This window comes from Pan paniscus, chromosome 5 (genome assembly GCF_029289425.2).
Source record: "Pan paniscus chromosome 5, NHGRI_mPanPan1-v2.0_pri, whole genome shotgun sequence".
Lineage (NCBI taxonomy): Eukaryota > Metazoa > Chordata > Mammalia > Primates > Hominidae > Pan > Pan paniscus.
The window spans coordinates 89,888,600-89,911,576 of record NC_073254.2 but is presented as its reverse complement, the minus strand read 5'-3'; the positions used below and the strand labels follow the sequence as shown (position 1 = coordinate 89,911,576).

Genomic DNA, 22,977 nt, shown 5'->3' with positions numbered 1-22,977 from the left:
TCTCTGACCATGACTCATAAGGTATGATGTGATCTGACTCCTGCCTTCCTCTGACACATCATCTCCTATTCCAGTCTCTGTGTGGCACCCAGGCTCCAGGCACAATGACTTGAGTTTTGTTCCTTGAACACACCAGGCTCATTGAGACCTTGGGCCTTTGTACTTCCTGTTTCCTCTCCTGGGACAGTCTTTCCCAGAGGTCCTCATTTACATCAAGATTACTCAACTCGCCGCCCACTGGCCACATGCAGCTCAGGATGGCTTTGAATGCAGCCCAAACACAAATTTGTAAACTTTCTTAAAACATTATGAGATTTTTTTGTGATTTTTTTTTAGCTCATCAGCTATCATTACTGTTAGTATATTTCATGTGTGGTCCAAGACAATTCTTCTTCTTCCAAAGTGGCTCAGGGAAGCCAAAAGATTCGACACCCTTGATTTAGATGGCTTTTCCTTACTGTTCAGGTCTCAGCTCAAATATCACTTCCCTTGAACGGTCTTAAGATTGTCCTCACCCTAGTCACTATCTAACACATTACCTTGTTCTGTTTTCTTCATAGGTTTGTGCCTACCTGACTTTTTAAGAATTATTGGTTTACATATTTATTGCCCGTTTTGTGGAATGTGATTTCCACAAAAACAGGGTCCTGCAAGACTTGTGGCTGTAAATCAAGCATCTAGACTAGTACCTTGCATATAGGAAGCATCCATAAAGATTTGTTCCATTCATGAAAATCCACAATGATGCCTATAACCAGTCCTAGTAAGTGCTTAACACTTACGTTGCTCAGCATAAAATCTATGTTATCTTGCATAAGACCTTAACGTGGAGGCCTTATGAGACTGTGCTATATCACATTCATCAGGAAAACAACCGATGGAAAAGTCAAATCCTATGTGATTCTAAAGCAGGTTAATCAAAAACTTTGATAGAAAAAGAAGTCCTTAACAAACACATCAGTTTCTTAATTTCAAAAAGAAGTTTAAAATCTCTACAGGCTGAAGCAAAATATAATAGCTGCTCCAATATTTCACCAAAAGTGTCTTCATAGAAGTCTTCAAGTCCTTGGAAATGTGTTGGTCATAAGAAACCACACATCATAGTTTCCTGTAGTTCTATACTCCTAAAGCTGAAAGGGACTTTGATAGTAATTTAGATGAATCATCTCACTTCATAAATGAGAAATTAAAGCTGCAGACGTTAAATAACTACCTCACCTTTACTCTGCCAGAGGTCAGGGTGGAACTTGAACTTATGACTTTTAATTCCAAGGTTAGTTTCTTCCAATGTATCAAGTTGCTTGTATCTTTTTGAGCTTTCTTTTTTGGTTAAGAATAAAATTCCCCTCATCATTACCAACCTGACTTGAAAGTAATATTTTGGCACTATGAGGGGAAAAATGTCTCTATTTTCGTAAGTATTAAGGAGGGATATAAGTAAATATATTAATTTCAAGAAATGAATAAATAAAATGTTTACAATCACACTATAATATTAACAACAACAATGAATCATATTTTGGGCTCCAAGCAAAGTATTTATTCTGACATTTGCACATCCTACGTGGCTAGTAGCCCTGAAAGGTAAATTATTATAGTTCCTTCCTCTAATGATATTTTGAGCATAGATCAGGAAGTATCACAAAACACACAGTTATGACTTCAAAATAGAAATTACTGCCTATTGGATTTTGGAAAAGATAGCCATGCTAAACAAGATGAAAAAAAATCAGGAAGATTTTCTCTCTAATTCCTTAGATCATTTTCTAGAAAACTTAGAAGTTTTCACCAAACATTTCTTTTCTTTTTAATTTTCATTTTTATTTTAAGTTCTGGGGTACATGTGCAGCATGCACAGGTTTGTTACATAGGTAAACATGTGCCATGGTTCACCAAGCATTTCCTTAAAGATGAGTGTAATTTAAAGCTGGGCGCGGTGGCTCCCGCCTGTAATCCCTGCACTTTGGGAGGCCGAGGCGGGCAGATCACAAGGTCAGGAGATCAAGACCATCCTGGCTAACACGGTGAAACCCCATCTCTACTAATAATACAAAAAATTAGCCAGGCATGGTGGCGGATGCCTGTAGTCCCAGCTACTTGGGAGGCTGAGGCAGGAGAATGGCGTGAACCTGGGAGGCAGAGCTTGCAGTGAGCTGAGATCGCGCCACTGCACTCCAGCCTGGGCGACAGCAAGACTCTGTCTAAAAAAAAAAAAAAAAAAAGATGAGATGAGTGTAATTTTCAGGAAGTAGTAGTGAAAATTATGAGAACAGTATGTATACTAGTAACTAGGTAATGTGAAGAAAGGTAAAACGTGTTCTGATAAATATTACCTCTGTATTTATTTTCCTAATGAAAAGTAATACATTGGGATTTTCATACTTTGGGAAGAACAACAGTAGAATGGTAACGTAACTAAAAGATAAGTAATTTATTCAAACGTGAAAATAATGATCATGTGACTATCTCAAATGATGACGGAAAGAAAGAGAAACTTTTGCACCAATCCTACATTATGGTTTTCCTGGTACACAGTAAACTTTCATTCTATTCATTCCCTGAATTGTGAAATCAGGGCCTGCCATTGTTATCTACAAAGTTAACTTAATGAAGGTGAAGTATCTGGTCTCCCAGCAACAGCGGGTATCAACTGAACAAATAATGAGCATTCCCGGCTGTCCAATTAATGAGAAGCCAATAAAAACTGCCTTAAGAGGATCAACTTTGCTTTTCAGACTCCCTTCCAGATGGTTAGCATTGTAAGTATGACAAAGTTGGGGAAAAGCAGAAAATTTTAAAATTAATTCACTATTTTAAAGTACATGCTCATATTTATTGACAGTTGTTTTATGGGGAAATAGAAGCAGACAGTAGGTTGCATTTATTCTCCATGACTAGGCCCTAGTGGGTTGTTGTCAAGAAAAATAAAGACAATAATGAAGCTCATAAATTTGTTTACTTATTAGTATATTAAGTAATTAGCAATTTCATTGTATAGTAAGTTCAAATTTGATGTTTTTGTTCAGTGTTCCTAAAAGAACCACAGTTTGTAATATGGTTACGTCTCTGTGTAGTAACAGTTCGGTTTCAAATATACAAAAAGGAAAGGATAAAACAAGCTACAGAACAAGAAAGGATTAGGAAGAAAATTCATGATTACCAGTTTCCTGTTTGATCTTTTGCTTAAATAAATAATAAGGAATGTGAGACAAGAACTAAAATATAAAAAAAGATGAAGAAACTTTTATAATTTCAGTGCTCATGAACTGAAAAGCAAGATGACATTATTATTCTAGAGAAACTTCATTTCATAAATGATGTTCTAAAAATTGAGTGTGAGACACATTCACATAGCAAAGTGTTTAAAAAGTTTAATTACTGATTACAGTGGTTCCGGAGGTAATTCTTCAACCAGCTCAAAGCATAAGCCTTGAAAGCAAAGTGCTATTTTGATAGAGCTAGAGTGAATTTTCCAGATCATATTTAACAAGACTAAGCTTTATTTATTTATTTAACAAGACCAAGCTTTATTTATTTAATTTTGCTTATAAAATTAAATGGCTAAATGGAAAAAAATCTATTTTTAAATATCAAGAACTGGCTTCCAAATTAATTCTGCCATTCTGAGTAAGTGTGAGGCAGGGTTTAGGAAGAACTTCCGTATTTACAAGTATCAGTGAGGCCTCTGACTTGCTGAATATCTTCCAGGAAGAGAAATATGATACAAGTTACATTTCCTGAGAGTGAAGTGAGAGATGCTTGGAGTTTATAGTAAGTCATTTCTTTCCCAGCTGACACCCACCATCACCTGTCAGTTACAAGCAATTTGGCTAGCAGGGCCTAGAGGGTTTGTCTGAAATGCCTTCCTCCCAGGCTGGGTGATGATGTTGGAGTTCCACAGCCACAGAGACTCTGAAATCTTAGCCCTTTTGTGTTTGCTGAGGGGATTCAGGCAGATAGGTTGTTAATGGGAAAACAAAGCTTGGATGACCCTCTAACAATCTCACGCCTGATCTGATTAGCACTAGTTCAATGTGGCATTGTAAACGACTTCCCATTGAAAACAAGTCCCCCTACTGGATGCCATCCAGATAACAAAAACCAAGGATAAATTAGACAGTCTGCTCTTTAGAAATGAGGATACATTGAAGGTTAGTTTTTTCTGGTGTCCCTCAGCCAGGAAAGGGTTTTTTTTTTTTTTTTAACCCTGGATTAAACCCAACCCTGCCCGCAAAAGGTCCTCTAAATTCTGAAGTATCCTTGGGTCCGAGAGCTCAACTGTTGCTTTAGGATCAGCCTGGGAGGTCCTAGACCTAATTGAAAGCTGAGATTTTCCCAATGGCATATGAGCTCAGCTGTTTTTTTCTAGCATGTAGTGCTATTGCTACTACACCTCCACTTTTTCTTAAATATGAATAAAGTTCAAACCCATTATGCCAGCAAGTAAGACCTTTCAGAACAGCCCACACTTTCAAGTCTTCTCTACCTCCAGACATTCTTCTCACCTGTGTTCATTAACCACATGGGATTTCTCACTATTCCTCAAATTGCTTTGACCTTTAAAACTACCATGATGCTCCCTCTAACTACCACAACATACATTGACCCCTTGGCTCACCTGGTAAATTCACACTTCAAGGCTCAACTTTTCACTTCCTCTATGAAGCTTTTCCTGGCTTCATCTGTTCTCTCAGAGTTTATCATACATATATCTAAAAATTGCTATTATATTCCATAACAGCTTATTTTTGGCCTGTCCTTCCAAACAGAAATAATTCAATGGAGGGGACTGTTTCTATTCACCCTTAAATTCTCAGGGTTTAGCATATAATATTTATTATCATTTGGGAATTGAATGAAATACTTTGTTAGTATTTCTTCTTTCACTGGCATCAAAGCTGAAGGTAGAAATAATAATGACAATATAACGTAAAATATTTTTTCTCAATATAGCCCTCTTAACCAAAAGAAACTTTACATTCTTATTGTGGGTAAATCAGAAGAGAGAGGCAAACATGAGGATAACAGAGAGAATTGCCTAGTATTTATACCTTTTATTTTTTAATTTTTTGAGACAGGGTCTCACTCTGTCACTCAGGCTGGAGTGTAGTGGCATGATCAGGGCTCACTGCAGCCTCAGTCTCCCTGGGCTCAAGCAATCCTCCCACCTGAGGCTCCTGAGTAGCTATGACTACAGGCATACACCACCATACCTGGCTAACTTTTTTGTATTTTGTAGAGACAGGGTTTTTCTATGTTACTCAAGCTGATCTCGAACTCCTGGGCTCAAGCGATCTGCCTGCCTTGGCCTCCCAAAGTGCTAGGATTACTGGTGTGAGCCACCGTGCCTGGCCTCTACTGGCTTTTGAGACTCACAAATGATGGTGAGCCAGGAGTTGATAGGACTATATTTATTAAACACTCTGTGAGGCTCTGTGCCCAAGATACACTGCCTCAGGGCCCAGGGGACAGTTAGAGAAGGGGTCTTTAGATCTCTGCCACCACCTTCCAAAGCACACGTGCACACCTCACACAGTCATAAGCCACAGGGTAACTCTGGCACCTGTGGGCCAAGAATGAGCAGCCATGAGCAGAGGTTGGTTGAGTCTCACAGAGTAGCATTTGCATGGAGAGAGCTCCCAGCAATGGCAATAGCAACATGCATTGATAAGAAAATTAGAAAACAAGAAGAAAAGCATATCTGCTTTTGAACATGAACACATATGCATCACTTTTGGGGCCCCCAGAAATAACAAGAGTAGGTTTTAAGCAGTGATGTATGTAGAAAGTAGAAGTCATATCAATTTACGCATTGATGTTAATATAACATCATTTAAATCCACATATTAACGAGGCCTGAGAACATTTAGATTACACAAGTCAGAATGAGATCAGAATTATGTAAGAATTATGGAAAAAGTGGTATTGGACCACCAAAAAAAGAAGGAAACTTGAAGGACCTTAGTGAGGGCTTAGTGTAGAATGTAGCATGTGTACTAAGCTTTCTAGGATATGTAGGATTCCAATGGGCAGAAAAGGTGGGCATGGTATGACAGAGACAGAAATGGGTTCACAAAGTAAGTTTAGTGCAACACCTAGGTCAACGCTGGCATTGGAAATAGGACAGCTGTCACCGGCAACTATGAGGGAGAAATTTCCATAGTGTTCAAGAAGTCCTAGTCAGATTTTAATGGGCTAAGGGATGTGTGAAGAAGTAAAAGTGGACAGTAACATTGTTCCTTTAAGAAGTCTGTGAGTAAAGGGGACTGCCCAGGGAAAATGTTTCTGTAATAGGGAAGGATTAAGTATATATTTGTAGAGTAAGAGGCCAGGATACTGTGGAGAGGAGCACTGAAGACCCAAGAGCAGGGGGATCATGGGTGGATCAAGGTCTTAGAGGAGGCTGGCTAGGAGAGGATTAAGAGCACAAGTGAAGGGGTTAACCTTTGAAAGAAGGGGGGTTGCCTCCAGGGAGAACAGCTGAAACTAAGAAATTATGAAGTAGAGAGAAGAAGTTGAGATTGTTCAAATAAGAAAAATAACTTGAACACAAAACATCTGGTCAACTCAGTCTCAAATTCAACCAGCCAGATGTTAATTCTGCATGGCATCACCACATGTGTTCATATTAACATTTTCACTGAACGTATGATGTTTCCAAATTACTTAGATATAGCCATGGTGAAAGGAATTAATCAAGTCAATTATTTGAATATTTTATTACTTTAGTCTAAAATTATTAAAATGTCACCTAATTTGGGGAAAAAAAAGTGTCTTAGGAAACATAAGTGCTGACCTAAATGAGATAATGAACAAGATGTAGGAAACTTACAGGAATCACATAAAATAACATAAGCATAGTTTTTCTGCTACCATGTTTATTTTCTAATTAGCATTTGTGGCTAAGTTGAAAGAATTGAAATGACAACAAAGTAATGATTTATCAGTTGGCACAATTATTCTTCCTTGGTTGACATAGATTTCAAAGTTTATTATTGAAATTATAATTATATCCTACAGTCTGACTGTGTCTGAGAAGGAGGATTAGACTATTTGATGCTATTTTATGATACACAGAGTCCAATCAGCCTACAGAAAAATCTTTAGAGTTGTTATAAAGCTATGCTGAAGCACTAGTATAACAAAGCATCAAGCACTACTAAAGGTCAATTCTCTAATTCATAAATTTAAGACCATGCTTATTTGCAGGTTTACAACCATTATAAAAGCAACACATTTGCAACCACCTAAGGATAATAACTAATTAGTCCTCAAATAGCATTTTTATGAGCCAAATTAAGATTAAAGATAAGACTGAAGTACATGCTTACATGCCTTTCTTTTGTACACTCTGAAAATCTGCAGTGTACACTGCACAGATACATTCACACAACCCTACCAAGTGAAAAGCTCTGCTGTCCCTTACAAGATTGATTCATTGGATAAAAGAATGATTGGAAAAAGAAAAAAATCTAATATATAATCCAACAATAGAGGTAGATTAATCAATGCCTATTAGACTGGCCCAAGTAATTATCAAAATAGAACACTTTAGTTTCATTACTGTATGAGAACATTTGCTTTATTATGACTCCTAAGTAGTACATTTAGCTAGTACCTCACTACTATCAAAGTAAATGGCATATAGACATAACAAGATAATTTACATGTAATTAGTCATAATAAAGCAGAAATTAATTCTGGATTTGGAGACAGAAGAACTGAGTTCTAGACACAACTGTTTATTATTTTTGAAATTTTAGGTGAATTCCTTAATGTCATTGAACCTCATTTTTCATCTATAAAATGGTGATAAAGTACTACATCACAGAAGTCATTGTGGTACCATTGATACAAGAAGGCAAAATTACTTTGTAAATCATATAACATTCATAAATGTAAGGTGGTATTATAAGAATAATTATCATTGTTGGAAACTGGGTAGTCACATGTGCCTTGTCCTTAAGTCTTCTTTGGTGAAAAGATCTAGTACAAGAATTAGAAGTAAGATGCCTTATTTTTTGAGGTGCTGGTGAAAAGAAATTATTGGTTGCCTAAAATATGCAAGTAGCTGTACCAATAAATTTCAAATATCCCTTCAATTTAAACTTAAGATCATACCAATTCAACTAGCACTAAACACCACTGTGCGTCAGGTACCATGAGGGACACAAACATGAATCAGTTGGATGTAATCTCTACCCTGTAAGGCTTATATATCTGAACAATTTCCTGCCTGGCCAAAGAATGGGAGTTCTGATGTGAGCAATGGAGTCTAAAGAAAAATAATACCTTTCCGATTATATGATACCATATGAGAGGCCTATTACCTATTTTGAATGACCGTAGACTTTCATTAGAACTTAAGCCATCTGGATGTTGTGGGGAAAATCATATACTAGTTCTTCAAAATTTTTGCCAGGGGCTTATGTAATGTTTGTGAGCATCAGAGAAAATCAAACTGCCTGCCACCCTGGATATGGATAAATTGGGTTGTCAATGTTTTTCTCATATAGAAATTATCTCATGTAATTATATTTATTGGATTTTTCCATGTCTTAACCTCCTAGGGCCTTCCCTCACCTTAGATGTCTTTCTTCTCCCCAGAACTTGATTCATCTCTGACTCTCAGTAGTCTCTTCAGTCTTCAAAGCCTAGTTTAAATCCCATAGTCTTCAAGATATTTTTTTATCATCCCAAATATAAGAGATTTTGTCTTTATATTTGTCCCGTTGAACATTTAAAGCATTAACTGTATGCTTATAATTATAATTATAATTAAGTCTGTCTTCATTTCTTGCCCCTAAGAGGAGATATCACACACTCCCTAGAGGCAAGAACCGTATCTTATACCTCTTTCTGCAAACTCTTTACTAATGTTCTGTCCTGTGTTTCAACAAGACAAGTGAAAAACTACTCCTTTTTTCCTCAGAAATGAGAACCTACCCTCTTTTCCTTAGAAAGTTTATGTACATTTGAGGCTAGAAAATGGATAAGTTTGTAAATGAATTGCGGCTTCTCACTTTCATTCCATTTTATGTGAGGCTTTTTTGGGTAATTTAATTGTTAAGAATACATTCTTTGAAGGCAATAATAGTGACATTATTGTTTCTTACTATAAGAACTTTAGTTTCTTAAATGTATAAATCGATTTATGGTTTTTCCATTTTAACTCATGTGAAACACAAAAATATTTTAATTTTATAAGATTTTATCTACTAATGTCCACAAATAGACATTAACTTAAAACATTTCTGTACCTTTTAAACAAACTTATTTCTCTCTGGCTAATAAATGAATGGTCAAGTCCAAGAAAAAACTTTAAGTCATATGAATGTTGTAGAATTTATACACATATGATTAATTACTGATATGTTCTACTTTTCCCAATACTGAATTATATGAAATCTGAAAGAGCAAAATCACAACTTACTTAAATTTGATGACGATAACATCAAATGTTTCCAAAATCAGTAAATAACAATACTGAACTAATAATATTTCATATTACATTATATCTTAATAGCTATTTCTATACTAAGAAATTTATTGCTGCCTATTAACAATTCTGAATTTTCTAGAAAAAATAAAATAGGTTCTTTTGACTACTGAGAAGTAAATATTTGTATATGTTCTTTCCATTTAAAAAAACATATGACTTAATGACTAACCTCAGATTCTTGGTATGCCAAACTGCAATGAAGGAAATACAGTGATGACATAATCATGTATAACAGTCATACAATCTCATAAAAACAGCTGGACAACTTTGTAACTAAGTCACCTATCCTTATATAGGAAAATTCCTATCTACACAATGAAGGAATGCCCCAAATGAAAACCCAAGGGATGCATAAATAGGCATTCTCTAGAGCTTAATGGAATTATAAAGTAATCCTTCTAAAACACTCAGCAAGTAGACACTTCGATATCAGAGTTCTGAACAAGTTTTCAGCCTCTGAATTTGTTTTGAGAACTTGGAGAGGACTCAAAGGAGAACTATGCATTACAAAATAGTCCCTTAAGAGGCAAGGAATGAAAACATTGAAAATTAGCCTTGTGCATGATGCTTAAGGAAGTTTAGCCTTTATAAGGGGTGAAATTTGAGTCATGCAGTCTAAGCTTGAACAATAGAAGGCAATACATCTCAGTTGCCTTCTATGAAGGCAAAGCAAGGGGGAAGTGTAGCTTTTCCTTGCACTGTGTATCTTTCTAGCAGGTTCCAGGAAGGAAAGACTAGATCCACATTCTTTTACCAATGTAAGCTCAGAACCTAGCAAAGTGCCTGGCCCATGGTGACACTCAACAAATGCTTGCTGAGTAAAAGGATAAGCTCTACACTAGACTGCATTCATTTCAGTGACTTACCGAATGCTACCTCTTATTCACCCTTTAGCAAAACAGAAACATTTTAGGAACTTCTGTGAAAATTATACAGTAAACTACAGCTTCTATTTGTAACTGCACAAGTTTTAAGTTAAATAAAACACAAAATCTTAACATGATAATTCCTAGTGCTATAGAAGATATTGGAAAATATGCAGAATACATGGAGAAAACAATGATTGAACATAATTAGTAGTATATATCAAGATCCCTAAATATGGACAAGTAATTTTATTTCTAAAAATCAATTGTATGAAAATAATCCTAAATACAGAAAAAAACAACTTTCTTGTATGTTGTAGTGTTATTTATAATGATAAAAATCGGCCGGGCGCAGTGGCTCATGCCTGTAATCCCAGCACTTTGGGGGGCCGAGGTGGGTGGATCACCTGAGGTCAGGAGTTTGAGACCAGCCTGGCTGACATGGTGAAACCCTGTCTCTACTAAAAATACAAAAATTAGCCAGGAGTGGTGGCACGCACCTGTAATCCCAGCTACTCAGGAGGCTGAGGCAGGAGAATCGCTTGAAACCGGGAGGTGGAGGTTGCAGTGAGCCGAGATGGTGCCATTGCACTCCAGCCTGGGCAACAGAGCAAGACTCCGTCTCAAAAAAAAAAAAATAATAATAATAATAATAATAATAATAATCTGAAGATAGTGTAAAGGTCCGTGTAGAAAAGGTAGTCCCATGGGATAAATCATTCAACAATAGAAAAGACAAGGTAAATATCATGCTACAACACATATGACAGTTTTGTCCATACTTTGGATTATTTTCAAGGGAACTGTTAAAGTCCAGAGTTCAAATATTTCTGAAAAACATTACACATCTTCCAAATTTGTAGTTTGGGTTTCCTACTTGCTAAAGATTATTATGTTTGTAAATCCATAAACATAAATTAGAATAGCTCCTACCAGCTACCTCTTATTTTCACATAAAGCTATGAAACTAAATTATCTTTACTTTCATAAAGTAGACACCAATTGAATGAGAGAGATACAGAGACACAGATAAAGAAGACTCCCCTTCACTAGAGATTTATTTATTTGTAACAAATACTAAGGGGATCATATATGTCATTTATGTCACTGTGTCTAGCTATATTATTCAAGCTCATAAATCGTACTAAATTTAATCTGTGTTATTTTTTCACACGTAGCCTCATTTCCCCTCATTCTTAGACACTGCTTCAATTGCAAAAGCCACCAGCTTACAGAAATCATCCTAATTCAGAGAGGCTATAGATATGGAACACATATGCTCACTCCTCCCTCCCTCTTTTTTTTAATGGGTCATAGCACTTTAATCTCTAAACCCACTATGGCCCCAGAATCCTTCTCAACATAGCATTCCAGACAGCCAGTAGCTATCAAGAGCCTAAGGGATAAGGCTCTTTACCATACTTGAATTAAACAATGAATCAGAAAACTCACTTCCTTGGTACATTTGAAATCAATTTCTTCATCGGCCAGTCAAGCTGAGTGTGTTGCTCCTTCAGAACCAACAGCATGTAGAAATTCAACATTCATCTAAAATATTCAATACTAAGATATTTTATTTGAATTTTCTACTGAAGCAACTAATGGAAGCTAGATAGAGACTACATTATGCCAAGAAAATAAGGTACTCTATAGTATGTGTGTTTGTGTGTGTTTTTATCTGTTTTTACTCAGTATTTTACCAATTTCCCCTGATAACTGCCAAAACACAATTTTAAAATAATCAAAATATAATCTTCTTTGCTATAGCTCTCAATATGTATAAAAATAATGAATTATCTCTTTTAAATAACTAGGGATACTTGTAGATATAAGAAGCCAAGAGAATTTCCTCTAAACAAATAACTCTAGAGAACTAGGTAGAATGACACCCAGAATCTTCTAAAGCCCCCAAATACTTACCATTTGCTAACCCATAAATACTGAAGAACGGACATGAATTTAAAGCCAACAAAACACATAAAGCCCCTCAAATATCCCCTGAGCCTGTGCCACCTCTAAGTGTATAATGATGTTGTAAGGAACACGGCTGTGCTTTGGTCAAGGATAGGCCGAGGTAAACATCCAGAGTGACTCAGTGAGTTTAGAGCACAGGCGTATAACTCCACTTGTTATCAAAACCATGTAGCCATAACATGGGAAGGCCATTCCTTGGCCCTACGCCACTATTGTCTGTGAAAGGTATAATTGCCCTGCTGACACTGTACAAGTGCACTTGCGCCCAGAGAAACAGAGAGTCAAAGCTGTCCATCTTTGCAGATGAACAGCGGGGAGCCAGGACACGGCTCAGCTCACTCATGCCCAGAGAGAGAAACAGTTAAGCTGCTGACCCTGAAGGGAGAGCTGTCCATGTAGCTGTGTGTGGGAGCCACCGGATGAAGCAGCCAAGACAGGGCGAACAGTTTGAGAGACCTAGTGTGTGTAAGCTGCTGTTGAGAGAGCTGCTGAATAAAACTACCTTTCACCTGCCTACAGCCCTCCAAGTGTTCTTTTAGCTCTCTGCTCACCCACCCACTCCCTTCAGATCTCAGCATGAGCTGGAACCTGACCACAGCATAACATTTGGCGTAGTCATGGACCTGACAATTGGCATAGTTGGCAGGATAAGGTGAGTGGGTCTTTGGCCCCTGAAGGCTCCCGGGTTGGCTCTGTGGCTGCAGCATGGGCTGTGGTACCTGGTGTCAGCAGTGCTGCTTGGATGGGCCCCAATGGAAATGTGGGAGGCAGTGGATAGGTCTCCTGTGAGTGTGGAGAAAGCACCGAGGCAGCTGGAAGCACGCAGCACCGAGAAGGAACGCACCTGCACCAGCAGAGTTGGATGGGCATTTCTGACTGCAGTGTGTGAAATACATGCTCAGTGCCACAGGTAAGGGACCTCCCAGCACAAGCCGTGTGCCTAGGGACCCAAGTGCACAGCTTGTAGCAGAACCGGGGGTGAGGGACCTTCAGGTGCAAGCAGGGCACTTGGAGGCCCAGATAAACAGCCTGGAACAAGAGTTAGCAACAGCTGTTAGTGTGACCTTGAGCCTGTCCTCCAGGCTGGACAGTCTCATTTGGTCTGATCCTGAGGAGGAGGGGGCTCCACCACTGCAGGCTCACCCTATGATCTGTCAAAAGGTACAACATGACCATCTGATGGGAACCCAGTAGAGAGCCCTGGAACCCCCCACAGTAGTGGAACACACCTCTTATAGTGCTTATACACCCACTGAGTTGTGAGAGTTAGGTAACAGTGTCAGCAGCACCCAGTGCCCCTCCCTGCCTGGCCACTATGTCTTTGGGACAAGGGGGCTGGCAGCATTTCTTGCTCCACCTCCAAGATGGAAAAGCTGGCTTTTATCACAACTCACCCCTCCCTTCGTCAGTGGCTGTTATCTGTGCCGATGGTTGGCACAAGGGCATGGTGAACACACATTAATCGAGTGGCTAATGGCAGCAATATGGACTGTTTGGAATGATGCTGGAGAGATACTAGAAACTGTGAGTAAATGGCGATCATATACTCATTTTGTGCAAATACTCTGGAAGATGGGTATAGAGCAGACCATTTGATCTGAATACCTGGGGGCCAGATGATGAACGCTTTCCCTCCCACATGAGGGATCTTGTGCTGGGCTCAGTGCCCCCGAGTGATTTTGGCTCTCTAGCTGCTGTTCTCACCCCATATGTGGGGCACTGCCTACATGAAGTGACTACTGCTATGGCAGCCCTCAAGGAGGCAGAAGGCCATCAGTTTGCCTTGATGGGAGGTTGACAATGGACTTTCACAGTGTTGCTGCAGGGCTATATACATAGCCCCACCATGTGTCATGATCTTATTAATGATGTTATGTTAACATCTGATTCTCTTGGAGATTTAGAAGCGGCAATGCTCCCCTTGCCTAGGATTGGGATGATGCTGCTGAGACAGTCTTTCTGGTAGCCAAGCAGGCTAATTAGCAGGCTTAAGCCCTACAGGTAGTTGACAAGAGGTGCCCATTTAAGCTAGATGTGCATGTGACCACAGATAGTTTCAGTTAGGGCCTATGGCAGTGCACGGAGCACCTGAGAATATCAGTAGGCTTTTGGTCCCAGCTATGGAAGGGAGCTGAGCTCTGGTATTCCTTGATAGAAAAGCAGTTAGTAATAGCAGGATGGGTGCATTCATGGATAACAACCCCCCGGACTGGGAAGCAGTTAGTAAGTGCCTATGCTGCCCTTCAGGCTCATAAAAGCATGGCAGATTGGGATATAGTCATCATGCAGAGTGTACCCAACAGTGTGGTAGGTACACTCATGGGTAACAACCCCCTGGATAGGGAAGGTGCAGACATCCACTTTAGCGAAGTGGGGCCCCTACTTGCAGCAGTGAAGTATGCTGAGTACAAGTCCCTTAGCACAGATTTACAAGAGGTCTTGAAGCCTATAGGCCTAATGCAAGATAAGGCCATGGAGCCTGAGGCACCCCCACCACTCCTGATGGGGCATGGTATACAGATAGGTCTGGCCAGAGGACTGCTGCTGCCTTGATTGCTGCCACAGTCCAGCCTAACACTGACAACATATGGTTTAAAACCAGGTGTAGATAAAGTAGTTAATAAGTTGAACTCAAGGTAGTGTAGATAGTGATCACCAAAGAGCTGACACCTGTGGTAATCTGAACCGATGCTGGGCAGTTTATCAAGGCTAAACCTTGTGGTTCATTACCTGAAAGTTATAGAATTAGCTAGTTAGTCACTGACCCATGTAGGGCCAGGCCATGTGGCCAGATCTATGACAGGAAGGATGACCTTCTCCAGCCAGGTACGGGGATGAACAGTAATCTGTTATTGCCTGCCCCAACACCCCTAAAAGTAGGGGAACAATAACAAAAAAACCTGGTGTTGGCCATGGACCCTCCAATCCCCTCACCGTAGATGGTTGTCTATTGTGGCCCCCTGGCATGAGAGTGCAGTATAATTTACAAGTTACTCCTTGGAAATTTAAAGTGTGGCCTCCACAATTAACTGTTGGTAGGGGAATGGCCAGGGAAGGGACCCTCCTCCAGGGAACATATATGCTGTCTGTGTGGCCTCTCATAAGCTTCCCTATAACTTTAGCACGGGTACAGGACCCAAAAGAACCATGGGCAACTGATAAGGTGTGATACTATTGCCCAGGGCAGAAGCTCTTGGTTACTGCGTTGTTATCCAGAGATAAAAGGTGACTTGTATTTTGCCTGAGACTCACGATTTACCCTTGTTAGTACCTGGGTTGTGGACCTGACAGATGTCTATCTGGAAGGCCCCTGCAAAAGTGGTCTTTGGGAGTTTTACATTAAGCAAGGCTCAAGGCATTGAATATGCCTAACAGGTATCAGACCAACATACTCATTAGGTCTCTCCTCTCACGAACCTCACCTGGGATATGCCAGAACAATAAAAGGAAACTCAGGCACAGAAGGCATCCCCATTTTCCATATAAAATAGAATCTGCCTTTTCCCATGCTGACTCTGCAAAGCAGCTTATTTACAAATATATAAATAGCTGCAACTTTACTCCAGTCTCATTGAAAAATCAAAATGGCATCATGCAAGAGAAGCATCCTAGCATACTTGGCTCAAAAAGTGAAATGTAAGTGGAAATGAGCCAAGCTACTTGATACTCACTGGGCAGCTCAACCAGATACCCCCAGTTTCCTATACTGGAGGTACCAGGTTCTGCTCCACAGAACCAGAGAATTCACTTACATTGATTACCCATGGATTGGGCAGTGATTTAGAACCCAAAATTCAGAAAACAAATTCCAAGTCTTGCCTAATATTTATAATCACATAAATTCAAAAAGAAATAGCATTGTCTAAATGTGGCAGCAAGTTTTCCAATGTAGCTACGTAAAATTAGCTAAGTCTTCTCACATGTAGTCCAATGAATTTTAAAAGGTTTCACTCCTTTTGCCAAAATCCTTTTGCCATCTGGCCAGCATTACAGGGGTTTAAATCCGAAAGAAGATGAGGAGAGAAAATGCATCTTAATTTTTAAACAGAATGTATTGCCTTTCTTAAATTTATTAATTAAAGTTATCTACTCCTAGTTAAGAAACATCTAAATATATACATGTAAGAAATATTGCGCCTCTCATCTTTTCTCTATGGCTTATGCATACCTAAGCATGGAACTGCTGTACCCTGAGAATTTAATGCCTACTTATGAGACCACCCAAACAGCGGCAGCTGTAGCGCGGGTCCATACAGTTACACCTGCTGAAGTGTCCCACCTAACAATCACCCATTATATCCCCTGATTTGAAATTCCTTCCTTAATATTCTTGTTTCTTACCAAGTATTGAGCAGTTTACTTTTAAGGAGCCATTTCAGTCATTAAATGAAAATTACCAAAAGTATCACAAAATAGGTTTAAAAGAAACTTTTCTCCGGGAAAAAGTGTAGGTTATGAACCTCATTTACACAGAACGTCTGAGCAAGGGCAATGAGATGATTAATGCTATTTCCCTTTAAGAATTCAAATTTTGAGATTCTCCACAATCTTGTCTGTCTTAAATATTAGGCTACTGCCCAGGAAGGGAAAACATACATACATATTTTCACACAAAAACATCTGTGTTGCATATGAAGCTAAGTAGAATTTTGATGGGTTTTTATTGCGGTATATTCATACATGCAAATATTCATCTTGGACTCCAGGAATAATTATCCTGACCATATGTGCTACCTGCCTGCCTGATAACTCAGCTTTCTGAATTACTATGAAGTCATCCTTTAATTATTGCCAACTATATGGTAAATCATTGTTGCCCTGTATGGTTGCTGACCAATTGTCACTATTTGAATGGAAAGTGATTTTTTTTTTTTGTAACTCTAAGTGTATCTGTAGAAAAAAGAAAGAAAAAGTAAGGGAAAACTTTGGTAAATCTATTTTAAAATTAAATGAGTATCAAGACCAAAAATAAAAGCACAAAACAGCTTTTTATTTACTATGTACTCTATACAATAGATAAGATGAACACCTAAGAGCTAAATTCTTTTATTTTAACTTAAGAAGCATAGAAAAGCTAAAAATTTATACAACAAATATCAGTCTTTTGGCTCTGAATCTATATAGTGCCTTATGTTTTAATGTTTACCTTGAAAAACCTAATATTGGTTATGTCTACTTTAAACATAAACAATATTTCTTCAGAAATGGATTTAATTACTATTCTCTAATGATCGTGCCTTTTTCTGTACATATAAATGATATTTACACTGTAGAGCCAAGATTAGATTGCAATGATTTTTATAAACAACAAATACATTAACAACACGTTTACCACTGCATTCCAGTGAGGATGATGCTATTGAGAAACTTTATTTTTAAAACAAATTATTTGAAATCTCTTTAGAAAATAATTTATGAGGTATTATTAAATATAAAGAAAATAATTTTTTACTTACATAGTGTCTCTAATAAGAAGTGCACTTCCCAATTTGAAACAGGTTTTATCACTTTCACAAAATGCACGTCTTAGAGAAAAGCTGTCTCCTAGATCAAAACCTGTAAAATGTAACAAATGATTCAATTTAATAAACTAATAGAAATGTTAATTTCTAAACAGAATTTTGTGTTGCCCTTATCTATTAATTGATTCACTTCAAACGAAATCTTGCTGCTTGGGATCAGCAAAATTTCTTGATTTTATTTTTCTCCTTTTAGGGTAAAAGAGAATGAAATTCACTTTGCATATAGAACGTGTAGCCATTTTTCTAGAAAAAAATCATGAATATATTTCAAAAAAACTCAATTTCAATTTCCTTTGACCTAGGAATTATCTTAAGTAAAAATTAGAGTAACTCATTGCAGCAGCTCTGATGTCTAAAGTAAGAAAATTAGATCAAAAATAGTACAGCCATTCAGTTTAAATCTAAGCAGCCTTTTACAAAATTATGCTTTAAAGAAATGTGTATTGATGACAGGAAATGCATACACATGAAATGTAATATAAGAATTATAACTGTGTGTGTGTCACACACTCATTAGCATTTATGTGGGAGAGAGAGAAGAGAAGGAGGAGGAAAAGAAGGAGAAAGAAAGATAAGAAAGATTACCAAAAGGAAAGATAACAAGGATTACCAAAATGGTAATCTTGTCTTTATCTGGGTGGTGACATCTTCCTTCTCACAAATTTTTTTTTCTTCTTCCAAAATTTCTACAATGGACACTTTTATAATTTTAAATAAGTTTTTTTTTTCTCCAAGAGGTTGAGGTATTGTTGATCACAGATTAAACATATAGAACCCTGCTCTCGGAATTTTTTCTACATCATCTACCTTAAATTTTTATGGGTCAGGCATGGCGGCTCACGCCTGCAATCCCAGCACTGTGGGAGGCCAAGGCAGATGGATCACTTGAGGCCAGGAGTTCGAGACCAGCCTGGCTAACATGGTAAAACCCCATCTCTACCAAAAATACAAAAATTAGCCATGTGCCTGTAGTCCCAGCTACTTGGGAGGCTGAGGCAGGAGAATTGCTTGTACTCAGGAGGTGGAGGTTGCAGCAAGCTGAGATCACACCACTGCACTCCAGCCTGAGTGACAGAGTGAGACTCTGTCTCAAAAAAAAAAAAAAAATTTAAAAAGAATTCTTAAAATTTTCACGTTAATGCTATGATCTTAAATTGCAGTATCAAAGATTCACCTATAATGTATTCCATATCTAGCATTTGGTGATAACTTTACATAAAATATTACTTTGCAAAGGATTATATTGCCTACCTGAAACTTCAAGTTTGTTTATGTTGTCATATGTCAGCTGATGTCCCTCTATTCTCAGGATAGGGCATGACTCTTCTATTTAAAAAGAAAAAAAGTATAGAAGATTTGCATTATGTTTTCTATCAAATTCTTCAAATGAATTTTAATTACACAGTACAATCAGAAACTTAAGATAAAATGGAAATAAATTAAACCATTTATTAAATTTCTGTAAAATGAGGATAAGAACATTAACCACCTCAGTGTTTTTGTGAGGGTTACATGTGGTTACTTATGTAGAGTGCTAAGAACACTGCTTGGTTCACAGTGAATACTTGTTAGTGTTAGCCATTATTATTATAACTATTATTTGAACACTTTATGTATCCTTGACATTTGGAAATAAGCTAGTTTTAACATCATTAAACTTTCGTATTCAAAGTACAATAGTAAAACAAGTGAACTACTACTATATTTTATCACAACTTTAATTCAAGTTTTGGTGTTGGCTGATATGAAACTTTAAAAACTAAAGGGAACATATATGGAAGTTACTAAAATAAAATTTAAAAAGCAAAGATCTCTACCATACAAAAGCGGCCTATAATTTTAAAAAAAGAAATAAAATCATTGAGAAAGTGTACTTATGTGCTACAGCACTTAGTGATATTCAAAGAAATAAAAGATAGTCTCAACTCAGTGAATGTACACGTTTAATACTACCACTACACACTAATACAGTAATGGATATGCACACACCAATTTTTCAACATCTTAGGACATGTTTAAATTGAATCAGGCTAATTCAGTTAATTCAGACAAAATTACAGCCAATTTTTGAATTGTGCCAAGATAACTGTACAACTGGACAGTTAAGACCATTAGTTTAACATTTTAAACTAAATTGATTAAATATTTTGGTATCATGCAATCACAACTTTAATTCTCTATGTCTAAAATTGATGTTTGGGTTTAATAACTAAGAAGTTTTTAATATAGAGAGGAGATAAACTACTTAAAACCAAATTGAAATTGCCGATTCACCAGTTCCCTCTTCATGTAACAAACATATCACAGACCTCAGGCATGGTGAGAGGGTATCATCTTAATATATTTAACCAGAAAATAAATCAGATTCTAAATAATGCTACCCCTTAATCAAATTTAAAAATAAGAAGCAAATATACTGCAAAAAACATTTTGAACACAATTTGTAAAGTAAGTGAAATTATAGCACTGAGTACTTTTAGATATTACTTAGCTAATATGGAAAATTGCTATCTCAGAGCTCTTAATACAATTGCAGGCTCTAAATAATAGTAAAATTATAAGAGATTTTGTAAACATTACCAATTAATGATTCGGATTAATAGTCACTTTTATAAAACCCAAGCACCTCATTCAAGATCTGAACACTAAAATCTATAAAACATGCCTGAGAGAAATTAAAGACCTAAATAACTGAAGGGATAAACAAAATGCTTAGAATGCAAGACTTAAAATTGTTAAGATGTTAGTTCTTGGTTTTATCTCTAGATTCAGAGCAATGCCAATTAAAATCCCAACAGTATGAGGGGTGTGTGTGTGTGTGTGTGTGTGTGTGTGTGTAAAACTGACAAGCTGATTCTCAAATTTACATGAAACTACAGAAAACAAGCTAAAATAGTAAAAGGCAAAATTAAAGAAGAATAAGCTAGAGAACTTTAAACTATCAGATATAAATTTTTTTATACTGTGGGGTTGGTACACATACAGAAAAACACAAACATAACCCAAAACGTATGGTCTCCTTATTTACCACAGAAAGGCCACTTGATTCAGTGGGAAATGGATGGTCATTTTACTAAACGGTGCTGGGTCAACAGAATATCCACACAGAAAAACACTGAATGTTGAAACTTATTTCACACCATGCACAAAAACTAACTAAAGATAATCATAGAAATAAATATGAAAGGTAAAACAGTAAAGCATCCACAAGACAACAAAGTCTTCATGAACTTGGGATAGCAAAGGTGTCTTGAAAAGAACACAGAAACCATTAATCACAAAAGAAAAGATTGCTAAGTTGAACTTCATTAAAATTAACATCTTTACTCAAAAGGCAACACTAAAAGAGTAAAAAGTCAAGCCATAAATTAGGAGAAGTTACCTCCAGTCCAAATATGCAATAAAGTATCATTTCTAGAATATACAATGAACTCTCAGAAATCAATAACAAAAAAAGCTTGAAAATCCTATTCTAAAAATGTGCAAAAAGATTTAAACACTTCAAAAAAGAGAATATCCAAATGTTCAACCCACATATGAGAAGGTGCTCAACATCATTAGTTATCACGGAAATGTAAAGTGAAACCACAGTGAGATATCACTAAATGGCTAAAATTAAAGCACTGAAGATGCCAAGTGTTGATGAGGATATGGAGCAACAAAAACTATTCTACATTGCTTGTAGGAGTGGAAATTAGTACACTTCAGAAAACTGTTTGGCAGTATTTACTAAAGCTAAATATATATGAACTGTATGACTTGAAAATTCAATGAAGCAAGAGAAAGGAGTGCCAAAAAATGGGTGTAATGGCCCTTTTAGGCAAGAATATTCATGGCAGCCAAGCGTTGATGAGGATGTGGAGCAACAAAACCTCTTCTACATTGCTTATGAGAATGGAAATTAGTACACTTTAGAAAACTGTTTGGCAGTATTTACTAAAGCTAAATATATATGAACTGTATGACTTGAAAATGCAATGAACCAAGAGAAAGGAGTACCAAAAAATGAGTGTAGATGGCCCTTTTAGACAAGAATATTAATGGCAGCGTTACACATAATAGTCTAAAACCAGAAACAACCAAAATGTTTATCAACAAGAAGGAGCAAGATAATTAAATTGTGGCATATACAATGAAAAACTGTATAGCAATAAAAAAGAATGAACTATTGATACATGCAACAACTAGATAAATCTCACAGATATAATATTAAATAGAAAAATGTCATTCACCCAAAAAATATTAACGAGACAGCCAAGTGGGAGGGGGTTCCTGGAGAAACTCCAACCAGCTCGCCCACTGAGTGGAGCCTTGGGAAGCTCGCACTCTTTGCAGTGGGGAGGAGCCTGGCCCTTCCTCTTCCTGTGTGGAACCTGAGATTTGAACAGTCTGGCGGGAAGTGCTCTAGCAGGGACTCTGGCCTAGACAGAGTCCCTGTTTCCGCCTTTCCTTCCTTTTCACCCAATAAAACCCTGTCTTACTCACCATTCAAATTGTCTGCAAGCCTGAATTTTCATGGCTGTGGGACAAAGAACACCATCTTTAGCTGCACTAAGGAAAAGTCCTGCGACATTTTTGGTGTTCAGTGTGGGAGCTCAAGAAGTGGTGAGTGAAATGAGAACACAAAACCTCTCACTGTGGCTTTCTAAGCCTTTTCATCCTTGGACTTCTGAGCTTATGGGAAACCACACCACCACCCCCTGTCGCTCCTTGGGGTCGGGAGACTTTTCATGGCCTTTTTTTTCCTTTTTCAGGACAGACTGGTGAGCAGCAGCTCCATGCCGATCCCCACACCCTGCGCAGCGCTAGGACGCATGGCTCAAAAGTCCCCCACAGCCAGCTGACTGGTTCCCAGCCACAGACTGCTGCCACAGCCTTCCTCTTCCCTGGCTAACGGGTTTAACTCTTTTGGACAGTAATTAAGCTTAATCTTTTCTCCCTGGTGGAGGAATCAGTTGCATAAGAATAAGAGGTTCTTCCTCAAGCATTAAAAAATGTTTTTTCTTTCCTCCTCTCCACTCCATCAGCAGTTAAGCCTTAAAGATATTTTCCCCCTTTGCTAGGCCAGATCCCCCAACAATCACTGTTTATTTTTTCTGTAAAGCTTAATTGT

The 22,977-nt window shown here is 37.6% G+C and overlaps 1 protein-coding gene across 1 annotated transcript in view; it reads right to left on the bottom strand.

The window, feature by feature from the left end:
* The window catches only part of COL19A1 (collagen type XIX alpha 1 chain), a 342,117-nt gene that overhangs the window by 291,829 nt on the left and 27,311 nt on the right, over positions 1–22,977 (bottom strand). Inside the window, exons 4-5 of the mRNA XM_055113849.2 lie at positions 19,116–19,190; positions 17,799–17,898 (exon numbers count right to left, since the gene is read on the bottom strand). Coding sequence (XP_054969824.1) covers positions 17,799–17,898; positions 19,116–19,190 — 175 coding nt within the window. The remainder of the gene's footprint in view (positions 1–17,798; positions 17,899–19,115; positions 19,191–22,977) is intronic.